At 39.2% G+C, this 13,123-nt stretch overlaps 2 protein-coding genes across 3 annotated transcripts in view; one reads left to right on the top strand and one right to left on the bottom strand.

The window, feature by feature from the left end:
- LOC149834138 (uncharacterized) overlaps positions 1-2,176 on the top strand; it is a 46,943-nt gene extending 44,767 nt beyond the window's left edge. For both annotated transcript variants that reach the window (XM_090011242.1, XM_090011243.1), the window contains exons 8-10: positions 1,387-1,503; positions 1,579-1,635; positions 1,755-2,176. In XM_090011242.1, coding sequence (XP_089867368.1) covers positions 1,387-1,503; positions 1,579-1,635; positions 1,755-1,901 — 321 coding nt within the window. In that variant the 3' untranslated portion in view covers positions 1,902-2,176. The remainder of the gene's footprint in view (positions 1-1,386; positions 1,504-1,578; positions 1,636-1,754) is intronic.
- Positions 2,177-8,032: 5,856 nt separating this feature from the next.
- Positions 8,033-13,123, bottom strand: LOC149834139 (uncharacterized). Its single transcript, XM_090009991.1, has 6 exons — positions 12,997-13,123; positions 11,750-12,832; positions 11,140-11,339; positions 10,799-11,043; positions 9,054-10,717; positions 8,033-8,163 (listed from the first exon to the last, which is right to left on the bottom strand). Exons 2-5 carry the CDS (start codon positions 12,671-12,673, stop codon positions 9,363-9,365), a joined length of 2,724 nt encoding a protein of 907 aa, XP_089866117.1. The 5' UTR covers positions 12,674-12,832; positions 12,997-13,123; the 3' UTR covers positions 8,033-8,163; positions 9,054-9,362.

Below are 13,123 nucleotides of genomic sequence, written 5' to 3' on the forward strand. Positions count from 1 at the left end.
ACTGAAATACCTTTTTTGTTGTTTTTTTGTTTATTTATTTTATGCTTTTTAAATGTAAACTCTTTTGCATTGGACTGACACTCCAACGGTCATAAATATGACCGTTGGAGGCCGTCCAACGACTGTTGGACTGCCTCCCTTAATGCCTTGTGAGGCTATATAAATAGAGCCTCACGTAAATACAATCTCTTTTATTCTTGTGGGCTTTGTGCCTTTTATTCTATTGTGAATTCATATTTTTTCTCTTTTGTGATATTGTTGTTGGTCCATTAGAGACCATTTTATATTTGTGCACTTCTGTAGCCTCTCATTGGCATTGTAATTGTGCACTTTTGTTTCGTTACACTGATTGCACAAGCAGTTTGGGGAATGTGATCTATTAATTAATCTGCCATAATTATCTCTTTTTATATTGATATTTTGCATCTTCACTGAAGACCTATGTCACATGGATACCAATGCGGGAGCAGGACACAATGCAGATACACTTAGGACATAGGGACACGGCCGTTTACATACATAGATGTGTATATGTGTGTGTCAATGTATAAAAAAACAATTTTAAATAACTACATTTAGGAACATCAAATAATGAAACTAAGTTGGAATTGAAATGTAATGTAATTGGTCGCAAATTTTAAAAGAAAAATAACTCAAGTGAATATGAAATAAGTAAATAAGATCATAAAAGAAAATAAATAAAGTTAATGACACAATGTTGACTGTGTGAAACTGATTTCACTTTGTTGATGAAGTATCTTATCATGTCCGTGAAGTGTCCAAGTGTCTTGTCTTGCCAATACAGGATACATATGCTAAGTGAAGTGTTCACGTGACAGCTGAAGACAATATATTTGAAACTCTTGTATTATAAGGCCATATAGATCATGTTTGTGAGCTCATTTCTTATTTAATTCTTATGAGGAAGTTGCTGATGTAATTTATTGAGGTAAAAAAGGTGCACAGGGCTGCACAATGCCAATGTAGTCTCATGCTTCTTTTTTGCTGAAAGGTGACTTTTAAAGTGATTGTAATGCATGTTGTTGCTGCTGCTATTAACTTCATTCTATTCAGGAGCCTATCTTCTTTTTCAAAAGCTGTTTAGACTCATAATAACGTGAAAGCCTTACATAATGTTCATTTTACAACAATATCATGATTCTCTCTTTTAATTTCACTTTTGCATTCTTGCATAACTACTTTCATATGGTTCATTTTGTTTTTCAATGGTTCTAATTTTGTAATTGTTCAGTTCTATGGTCATTTTCCTTTTAGCATGTTAAACATTCTCTTTGGCCCATAGTTCTGCCTTGAAGATTTTTTTTTATGGCAACCAAATTATTTGGATATTTGCACATAGTTCTTATTTTGTGCTTACACATTTAGGTATTGGGAGATGACCTTCTATATATTGGAGAGCCATCTCTTCTTGATGAGCTACTTGAAATCTGCAACTCTGTTGTGCATTACATTGTCAATAGCCTGCAAAAAGAAAGCAACCCTGTAAGTTTTCTTGTTCACACTTTCTTTTAAATTGGTCCCTTTCCCTTTGACATGTAGGCTCTAGTGTTGGTTCAGGTTGCCAGAGGTTCTAATGCACTTGAAGTTTGTTATTGCCTGCTTTCTACTTTTCAGGTATTCTTCTTATAAGAATCATGAGCCATTTGTTATCTTGAATCTGCATCTCATGTCTAGTTTTCTTGAGATTGATTTTTCCTTTTGATGATTATATGTTAAATAATTGCTGATTTCAGGTAGCTGATGTATCTCACATTTGCTACCAACTAATTGATATGTCAAAGTCGAGTTTGCCAGAGAACAATACCTATCTGCAGTCAGCTGTAAGCATGTTAGACAAGTCGTTGGCTAGTTCTGAGCGGACTCTGGCTTGTGGTTCATGAAATGTGTCTCAACAACTGCTTACGGCTGTTTAGTGTAGGTAAATTCTTTTGTGACCGTTGAGGTGCAACCAATAGTGTATATATTGATTGCTTGTTATGATTTTTTTGTTGGTAGTTAATTCCATTTTCTAATGTTTTAATGTGCACATAATGTGTCATGTTCCATGCTGCAGAAAAGTCTAACATGGGATACTTTTTGTATATAAACTGAACACTAAAATGGCAGCGTTTTCTGAAAAGAGAATGCTTAATAAGATTTGGTGGATTCAGTCTAATTCATTTGAGTTATTTACACTTTGTCTTGGTTAAGTTTTTTTTTTCTTTTAAATTAAGTGGTTTTGACAAGCATAATAGACTTTAAATGACGCAGAAAAGTGTCAGATCCTTAAGCCAGGATCAAGGAAACAAATCAAACAGTGGAGAAGTGAATAAAACAGAATCTGGTAGGCCCTATTTCTGAACATATCTAATTCAAAAAAGAATGTTCTTAAGGAACTCAGATGTTTACTCTAGTGCATTTCGGCTATGAGGTAATGCATGCTGTACTTTGGGATGACATACACCGTGTAGACTAACATATTTGATGCTTAAGACCCCACATCCTGAAAGAATATTCATGCATGAAAAAGTCAATAAGAACACCCACAATGGCTCCGCCTAGGGTGAACAACGAGTTCGGGCTCGGCTTGTTTAAGCTCGTCTCGAGCTTGTTTGTGGACATAAATGAGCCGAGTTTGAACATTTGATCAGGCTTGGCCTAGATTAATGAGCCGAGCTTGATCAAGGCACTAAGCTCGAAAAAACTAGATTAGGCTTGGTCGGTCTGGTATTTGTTTGACATGTGATACAGAAAACGATTTTTGCCTTAATGGGCCGAGTTATTGCTTTTTATCAAAAAGTGAATGCAGCTTTGCACTTGATATTCATACTTTTTTTCTGTTGTATCGGAATAGGACGGCCTACCTTTTATACTTTTGCAGTAGAAAAGGATGGCCTACTTTAGTGGGGAGGCTTTGTACCTGCCTCGTATGAGGTGGCGGGTTCAAATCTCGCCCTTTCAAAACCTTAAAATAACTTTTTTATGAAATACGGTTAAACTCGGCTCGGCCGAGATCAATCCTATGTATTTCTGGCTGAGCCGAGCTACTCGTGTGTACCCCTAGCTCTTAAGATTTCAAGCTGAAGGACGTTGCAGAGTTTGACACCTGGGGCATGTCTCTTGCCGCAAGGCTGAAGCAGCTGGCCCTTTGTTGGATGAGGGTGCCATTGGGTGTGTCTACTGTAGCTCGGTAGGACTTTCCAGTGCAGCAGTTCTCCTGACCCGATGCCGGTTTCCCCATGTAATGAATAACAATTTCATACAACTTGTACGTCTGTGGTGTTAAAAAGGGTCAAAATTCGCGATAGAGTAACTCCGCTTGGTCAATGAGATGACGATTCACCAATGTTTTAGCAAATTGGGATTGCTCCCCAATCTGGCATGTTTAAATCACGATTTTTTGCTGACGAATCAACCATTACAGCTACAATGCCATTCCTATTCTTTATGAGGAAGCACATCAAAGTGGTGGTGTCCCCATTTCCTTCAACATCCACTTGTCTACTGTCGATCCAACTCAGGTTTTCATGGTGTTAAGAAACATGTTAGAGCCACTGATGCTTCCGGTAGGATTTTGATTTGGGTAGTCCAGTTCTGAAATATACCTGAAATCCATCCCATTCTGCACCTGAACAGATCTCACCCATTTCGTGCCCCTGCTCTTACCATTCTAGTTATGGCTGGTAACCAAATCATCTTTCTCTCTAGATTTCTTTCTAATTAGTGTCATGGTGAAAGCATAATCGGGTTCCATGTCCACTGCCAAAGAGAAGAGAAAAGAGCTGCCAGCAAAAAATCGAGCAGGTTTTACATGAAGAAAATCTTGTTCAGCATGTTCTATTCGATACTGGTAGGAGAAGAACCTGACTCAGTATTGTTAAAATAGAAAAAGAAATAAAAAAAGAGAGCAAAACGGAGTCAAGATGATTCGGATCAACCCTTTTTTCAATTTCCATTCAAGAGTTCGTGTTTCCATGCCCTTTTGATTTTGAGAGCTCGAGAAATTTCTCTCATGTGTGTGTGTGTGTGTGTGTGTGGTGGGTGGGTGGGAGGGGGGGGGGAGTTGAGATCAAAGGAGCGGTTAAGTAATTTACAATCAGTTCTGATCTTTGAAAAAAAATACAGTAATTTACGGAAGGCCTCTAACTTATTAATTATTTACAAGAAGCGCTACATTTACATTATTACATTCAGCCATCTACTATTTTTAATGCATTTCTAGTACATACCTGAGGTAAAAAATGACGTTTTATCCTTTTTTATCACACAACTAATCTCATGGTCTTTTATCTAATCAGAAATGACGTACATACCAGGCCTGGGTCTGTTTTATCTAATCCTAATCGGACCCAGGTATAGTTTTACCTATGGTAGGTCCAGTCGGACCTGAGTTCAGATCAGGTACTGACTCCTCTTAGTCGGATATGGGTCCGGACCCATCTATTTCTGCCAGAGATCCGATCCATTGACACCCTTAACCAGTGACCAACATCACCTATTCTGATAGCCACTAGGGGATATTTTGATCTCCAACGCATTCATGTGAACTTCCTTGAAGCATTAAACATCAATGGCTTCCCTCCAATCTGACCGTTTAGTCTCGACTAGAGCACCTCCCTCTCTCTCTCTCTCTCTCTCTCTCTCTCTCTCTCTCTCTGTATATGTGCAGCTAATGTATAGTTCTTTTTTTTTTGTGACGAGGAACCCTCACCAAAGTGAAAAATCCTGAGTGAGGCCCCACGACCACCATGCTGCCTTGCGTGGCCCACCTCTGAAAGCTATGGACACACCTGTGTGCCAGCAGGCTTTGATCCAGTGTCTTCATCTCAATGCCCTCACAACCACCACGCTGGCCTCGCGGGCGACCCCCACAGTGGCAGCTAATGCATAGTTATTCCCCTACAGATTTGCAAGTTTTATCCCGAGATACTTGTGGATGTCACCTTAAAGTTCATGTTTTTTCTTCAAATTCTCCACCTTTGCTGTAACTCCAAATATAATCCTGAGTTAATGCAACTGGCAACTCCAATATGGATCGCTATACTTAACCTGCCTATATAACATATCCAATAGGGAAAATACCCTCTGTATATCATACACATTGTACAACTGACTGATTGCCAGATGTTTTATAGCTACTTCTTGGTATGAAGACTCATGATATGGAGAATCTTGCTCTCACCTAAGACCTGACAGAAGAAGTGGATTAAACGTGGATACACCGAGTTTAATTTGACCTGGTGAATGGCCGAGTCGAGCCGAGTCACAGAGTTGACTCAGCAAGTTTCTAAACACTGCTATCAGGAACTTCTTAGCGGTAATGGAAGAGTTCATATGTAAAGGGTAATGCATTGGTATTTATCCAGTTTATCACATGCTCAATAGTATGATCCCTCAAGTACGAACTAGATTCAAGGTATGCTTCCTCTCTCAAATTTTGGATTACCTATTTTTAAAGGCACTTTGAAGGGCAAGTCTACGTGAGTCATCATTAACCAACTCAAGAAAAAAGATTTTAGAGTTGAAATGTGCAAATTTATGTTTGGCTAGTAGGCTTGTCCTCTTTTTCATTACACTAGATGATGTGCTTCAAGCTGCCAAGTTTGATGATTCAAGAGATAGAGATATACAAATTTCTTTGGATTGATGTAAATTATGAGGGGCGTACACACCAGTTGGCATGGGACCGTATAAACCTAGAGAGGAAGATGGTTTGGGGTGCAAGAGCAAAGATTTTACAAAACATTAACTTGGTGTGCTTGTCTAAACCTGCATGGGCTATAGTTAAGGAGACTAATGTCATTGGGCCAAGTTGTTAAAGGTTTAAGTATCTAGATAAGGATTCCGGATTGCTTCTTCAAGATAGTACTTGGCCAGGGGGCTGGAAAAGCATAAAGGCAGGAATGGAAATTATAAATAAAGGTTCTAACTGGATAATGGGCATAAGAAGAAAACAGAATTTTGGTTCAACCCATGGTTGGGCCATTACTCACTAATTTTATTATGATCAGGGGATGACCAATCAGATTTATGAAAGATTATGCTGCATTTTTGTGGTTTACATGCTTGGCCAGTTTGTTTTTCCATTTTGCAGGTCAAGTGATGCCAACCTGAATTTTCCTATCGGCATTGTTGAGACTCTCAACGATTAGTTGGTTTGGAGGGGGTAGGATTCCCTATCAAACAGGCATAGCAACTGCTTGGAGAAGAGCTTTGGTTCCACAAACTGATTTGGTGCAAACATCATATGCCACATGATTTTTTTTTTAACAAAAGAAAAATCATTACACGTAAAAGATTACAAATGTGTTGATGACCACATGATATTTCAGGAGATATTCTCAAGTTATCATGATCTTATTTCATTTTTAACTTATGTGAAAATATCTCTCTTTTTCACGAAAATGTCAGAGAGGACTTTAACCATATCTACCCCCCCCAATACAAAGGTTTATTTTAGTTGTAAATACGTCCATAGCCCACATAATGAATCCTCTAATATGCTTCTCAATGTGATGGCATTTATTACTTTTGATAAGCCTTGTTGCAAGATTTCAAAAGCAAACGTGATGAAATCAATGATCATTTTTAGCCACTCAAAGATTTTTCTTGCCCATAATGTCTCTTGCTCCTAGAACCCAGACCACAAGCCAATCTTTGGCGGCATAAATGCACGAAGTTGCAAGTTCTTCACAGCTTGAGTTCAGTTAGGCATGGTTGGAATTTAGTGAAGAATTCCACTAAAAGCCTGTCAAGTTGTGCTACAACTGGTGATTTAATGAAAGAGTATCTTAACTGCTCATACAATATTAAGCTCATGTCTCTTCATATGCCATCTTTAATGGAAAAGTACACAATCCCCCAGCTTTTTTCAGACGCGTCCATGTGATGTAAACCATCAAGTGACACTTAAGCTATTCATACCATTTTACTAGTCACAGTAGATAGAACCATTGCTTTAAAATCCAGTGATGTATGTAAAATATTGTACATTTTCCTCTACATTACATGGATACCAGTGCAGGAACAAGAAATGATGTGGATACTCTTGGTAGGACATGGTAGTTCTCAAAAATAAAGATTTGGAGACATGGCCGTACACATACAAATATGTGGAGAGAGAGAGAGAGTTTATGCCCTATACTGTAACAATTGCATGTGTTTTTTGCTTAATCCAGACATATAGTTACTTGTTTTGTATACGCTTGCATTCTTGTTCTTCTAAAATCTCATCAATTATGATAGATTTCTATTTTGACTTAGTTTTATTATTTGATGTTTTTAATTATAGTGATTTCCAATTGGTATTCAAGAATTTGCACTTGAGATAATATTCAAGCTTTATTTCTTTGGAACTATATATATATATATATATATATAGAGAGAGAGAGAGAGAGAGGATGGGTTAGACGAACTGTCACTATTGTTTTTTTGCGCTAAACAGATATTTAGCGGCTATCTTGACCGCTGCTAAATGTTGTTTTTTTTTAAGAAAAACAGATCGCGTAGTGTTCAAAGGAAAACCCATTTGAAGATACAGATTTTCCTATATATATATATATATATATATATAACGTGAGAGAGAGTAGCTCTTAGACAGTTTACATCCCAGACACCTCTAAAAGATAGTTGCATGTGCTTTTTGCTTATTCCAGACCTATAGGTGCTTTCATTTCATTAAAAACCATGCATTGAATTGATTTTGGTACAATATGAGCCAGTGATTTTCGATCACTCTAAACATGAAATGTGTTGGACACTAATTTGACGGCGTTCATCAAGTATCCTGGTGTGTCCGAGTGCAATGTCATGTCAACATAGGATACGCTTGTTAAGTGAAGTGCCTATGTAACATACATTTTCATGTTCACTGAACAGCAGTTGGTTTTCTTTTCATAAAACCATGTTGATCAACATAGTGCAACAACACATAATATCAAAGATAAGCACTGATAGATGGTTAATTTCTCCTTCCTTTACTCTTCCTTTTCCAAGTTCAAGTTGATCACTCTATGAACAAAGCCACAAAACCCTCATAAATTAAGAAAAGGAAAAAGAAACATTAGCATAGAATAGGAGAGCCATTATCAGAAGACTGTCAAGGTCAAATATAACCCTTTAACAATTTGACATCATTGAAGCTTGAGACCAAGAAGTGTACACCTATCAAAATATAGAAAAAGAACCAATGTGAAACATAAAACAATAGGGAAAATGTGTGCTTTGCACTACTTTTTTTTCTTCACACGGGAAACAATTTAATTACAGAATCCTACACAATAGATTGGTTAGGCGTATAAACCAAAATGACATGTATTAACATCCCTCCTCACAAATCCATGGCTGACTTTCTAAGAACATGCATGGGATATCTCCCGTGGCAGATGATCAAAGGGATTCAGGGCGACAAACACCTGTAAACAATCCAATAAATAGGGAACAATTGTGAATTTAGCAGCTATTGGCTAGGAGCATGTTCCACAGGTCACCAAGTTGGATAAGTGCTTGCAACTGTTTTCAAGTTGATAATCAACTCGGCTGTCTGAAAGATTGAGAACCTAGTTCTCCACACTGCTTCCTAATGATTACACTGTGCTGGGCAATGTATGCTTATAATGCCTATAGCAATTAAGAGAGCACCTTTTATCTTACAAGATGGCCGCTGTTATCAAGGAACACTTGTTCTACTCATGAAATCTGGCCTATTGCCGAGAATCCATACGACAAAAGACTGTTTTACATATAGCAGTAGGAATGCCAAAAGTTAACAAAAACTTCATTGGTATTATGGCGCTAACATGAAATTATGAAGCATGAGGAATAACAGGTAAAGACCAGACTAATATGAAAAGCTAACCTTAAATGAAGAGGCTGATGATCACCTTGATATTCAAGCAGATTTTGAATAGCAGTGACTTATCAAAACCTACAGGAATACCAATGAAGGTTCTCTCTTTACAGTCAGAACTGAATGAAGCTGAGGTGAGTGCCTGCTGCAGAGAGAGAGAGAGAGAGAGAGAGAGAGAGAGAGAGAGAGAGAGAGAGAGACTCACTTTAAGTTCAGGTCACTTGAAGGTTCAGGATGCTAGTATGCTCCCATAAACAGTCTCAAAATTGTCTAGCACGATGGATTACTCTCAAACTTGAAGTTATACATAAACATGATCGAACTTTAGTGAGACAGCCGATGTACAAGGAGTCCCACCATTGGAAAAATACTTGGTACTGCTGGCTAATGTTAAATCATCACCATTTGTTCTTAGGTCTGCTGATACCTAGTGAAATAAACCAGCAAGTAGGACAATCTTGCAACAGATCCCGAAAGAATTAGTGATCCTATTGAAACAAATGTTTTGGGCCTATTATGTCATATCCTCAGAATGCTTATCACCTATCACTGCAACATCAACAGTCATGATATCAGTGGCTTCCTCAACATCGTTACACATATCATCTCTGACTTCTACATTGTCAATAATCATTTGTTCTGCACCCGACTTGTCTACATGACCATTGGAACTTTCTGTGCCTAATTTGTCTATATGACCATTTGATCCCATGGTACCATTTGCCAAAACTTCATCTGCCCTACTTTTACCAGCTTCCTCAGTAAGATCAACGCAAGCCCCATGGCCATTCCTGATGCCCATACTCCGACCAGCTTCCTCCACTTCATTATTATCTACAATTGCAGAAGTGACATCACCATTTTTGCAGATAGGCTCATATCTCTCTGAATGATCAAAGGAACCTTCATCTCCACTAACTAAAGAACTAAGCATCTCACCTTTCCTGTTTCCCCGTCTGACATCATTGGATGCTTCTCCAACATCACAACTTTGATTTCTATCTAATATCATACTATTGGTCACTTCAGCTGTGGTTTCCTCTGAAAAATCAACAAATGGGAGACCATCAACTTCATTAACATTCTCAGCATTTACCTGGTTACCAGTTTCCAGTATATCATTCCTAGGTGTTTCTTTCTCAATTAGATCTTGTTGGCCTTCTTTTGCCAAGTCTCTGTCTCCAGTTTCCATGACATCGGTGACGGAATGAACCCCATCAGCTTGCACGTCAGTTTTTAATTTGGTAGGGGGCGTTTTGCTACATGCTGGATAATCCATAACATTTAACTGTGCTTGTACATTGACAGCTAAGGAACCAGCATGGTCGAGGATCAGAGAATCATAAGGTGGACAGTTGAGTGCACCAGTCAATATCTGGTTATAACAGGAGAGGCTGATTGATGGTGTGACCGCTACCTGACTGCGACAAACTCTTGCAACTTTGATAACATGCTTACACAGGTTGCCCATTCTTGACCAGTTACAATCACACAATGCATATTCAGACCCAGGATTGAGAATTAAATGGACTCTTTCCTGGTCAGTCTGACCGATTATTTTGGCATATTGATCTTCCAGGATGACATCAGTATTTAGAATTAACAATGCTTGACGCCAAGATGTTAGACCGCCATCCCACTCAAGTTTTCTGTATCGAATAAAATCACTCCTCCCAGCATACTCATCAAGCCAAAAGTACGAATGCACCTTACTTGCCAACTTATCAGCTAACCAATCAGCACGCTGGTACACATTTGGCTGTTTCTCATTTAATAATCTAAGTTTCAATCTATAGTGGTAATTTTCCATTGCAGAACAAGTCTCCTGGCTTGAGAATGGAAAGCTCTTTAATGCTCTAACCCACGTTCCTATCATAAATCAGACAAAGAAGATCATCAAATAAATATTCCAATCTAGAAATCAGTCTTTGCAGAAAGAATAGTACGAACCCATTCTAGGCAACCATGTGGCTGTAAAGTATTCCAAGAAGTCTGTACTGTCAACAAAATCTTCTAAAAAATCCTCGAAAGAATCATCATCACCATGTTTCCTGCATAAGCTATAAACCGCTTGCCCCAACCGTTTAAATATCTCAACCTGTGTTTCAGTTTCAGAACATCTTTTGATGATGTTTTTGTGCCATGCATGTCGAACACGCCAAAAGGAGACCAAAATAGAGCACTGAAACACCTCCCTGCATAAGCACATCAAAATTAGTGCAACTCAGATTGTAAGAGAGAAAATCATCACAGGAACCATAAAAGGATAAACAAGGGGACTGCAGGCCTACTTGATTGTAGGAATATCAGCTCTTGGATCATCTGTTATAAACCCAGCCAGTTTCCATGACTGATCCTTCGCTTGAACCCTATTATAGAGAGCTCTGATCCACTTGTATGAATCAACACCGGCAAACCGTGTTGTTATAATCCAGGCAACAGGGATTAGAATTTTTTCTGGGTTGAAGACAAGAAGGCTATGGATGGAATACTGCACAAAAAGAGACATATCATAGCTATAAACAATATGCAATCAAAGCTAATGCAACCCAGTGGAATAGCACATGATCAAGTTCATGGCTACAAACCAAATCCAAGGCATATTACTGGACATGGAAAACCCAAATCTGCATCATTGGTAATGAAAGAACAATTAAATCACCACAATGTGCCAACTCAATCTGAAGTATCAATTAGGATGGCCACATGTAACGACTCACGGAAGCATGTCAGATCCCTACCAATTTTAATCAGGCCCCATCCCGGGGTCTAAAATAAATCTAGAATGAGACTAGAGGACAGCCAGTTTCAATCACACATTTTCGAAGGCACTTGATTAAGTAGAACAAAGCTGAAAAAGACACATGAAATAAAAAAATTGCAAGAAAAAAGAAATTAAACCTTCGGCTTGTTAGTCCCAAATCTTGCACTGTATGCAATAAGGCTGCGATTGCCAAACTGAATCATCTGCTGAAGTTGCCACTCTGTTTGAAGGCCCAACACGAAAGGTCCCGTATCAGAAAAATCTTCATAAAAGAACACACTGTTCTGATGACTCTGAACCCACAATCCCAGACTAACTACATCATCTGCATCCAATTTGTAAGTAGAACGCCTGATATTTCTCTCCAACGTGCGGACGTATCTATGCGTGAGCATGTCATCTCGGTTACAAGGACCTCCTTGTTTCTCTACCATCTCCGAATGCCTCTGCATTATGCTCTCCACAGGCACCCCGACGTGCAATAAAGACACAATTCGGAGCCGCAGCTCCTCGGAGAAGTCGGGCGCATACATCGCACGAGTACCAGCAGATTTTGCATCCAGCGGACCATGGCAAGGCAACCCTTTCTGATCAACATGCTTCCGCTTGTTGTAGATGATAAGCGCAACCGACGGGTCGTCTACTAACTTCTTCACTATGAAATGGCAGACGCAACCCCTCTTCGTATTCGGTCGCCCGACGGTCTTCTTCTTATGTTTGATGAAGCTCCTACTGGGCCTTGAAACCCCTCCCTTTCTATAATCATCCGGACCAAATGAACACCAATACAGTATGTATTCAAGATATGCATCAACTCTGGGCTTGAAAACCGCATCTTTAGGTCTTTTTCTTCTAGCTTCGACATGGAATCTAGTTGGGCATTCAGGGTTGGAGGATTCTCCCCTTACAAAGTCCTCCACTCTGGAGAAGGGAATGCGGGCAACCCTGTCAACCTCTTGTTTCCATCCTTCCACGTTAGACCACACAAGGTCGGCAGCAGAGAAGTCTAGACTCGGCGGGTTTTGCACAGGAAGCGTGAGGATGTCATCCCACCTAGCCATCTCAGACCACCGATAAAACACCCAACGACCTTCAAACTCCTCCTCTACAAATTAATAACAAGTAAAACATCCAAATGCAATAGGGACGACGAACCAATACTGCAACCCTATCTCAGCCCACCTTTTTTGGATGAATGGGTGTTTCCAAACAGACTTATCCTGAAAGTACAAACAATTTTCGAGTATTGCAAGTTCAGAAAGAGAGACCGATTTCTTCCACTCTCTTCAACGCTGAGCGCTACCCGCTTTCAAATTCTCAAGTTTCATATAAACCGTGATAAAAGAAACAAAAAAGGCAAACCCAATTGGAAACGGAAGCTTACAGATGTGAAGGGTGCTTCTCTCCGCCGCTGAGCAGATTCAAATAGAGAAAAAGCCTCTTCTGTCTGCCCCACAATATCTTCCTCTTTCGTTTCCGCTGCTTGTATCGAGACGAGCAGGAAGGTTGAG

This window comes from Nuphar pumila, chromosome 6, assembly GCF_984573655.1.
Source record: "Nuphar pumila chromosome 6, dmNupPumi1.hap1.1, whole genome shotgun sequence".
Lineage (NCBI taxonomy): Eukaryota > Viridiplantae > Streptophyta > Magnoliopsida > Nymphaeales > Nymphaeaceae > Nuphar > Nuphar pumila.

Bases quoted from the DNA above. Each gene is read 5' to 3' on its own strand.
- LOC149834139 (XM_090009991.1), bottom strand. From the start codon at position 12,673: ATGGCTAGGTGGGATGACATCCTCACGCTTCCTGTGCAAAACCCGCCG. The intron at 11,044-11,139 runs GTAGGCCTGCAG...GTGCTTATGCAG, and splicing joins GCTGATATTCCTACAATCAA to GGAGGTGTTTCAGTGCTCTA. The intron at 10,718-10,798 runs GTTCGTACTATT...GATTTATGATAG, and splicing joins CACATGGTTGCCTAGAATGG to GAACGTGGGTTAGAGCATTA.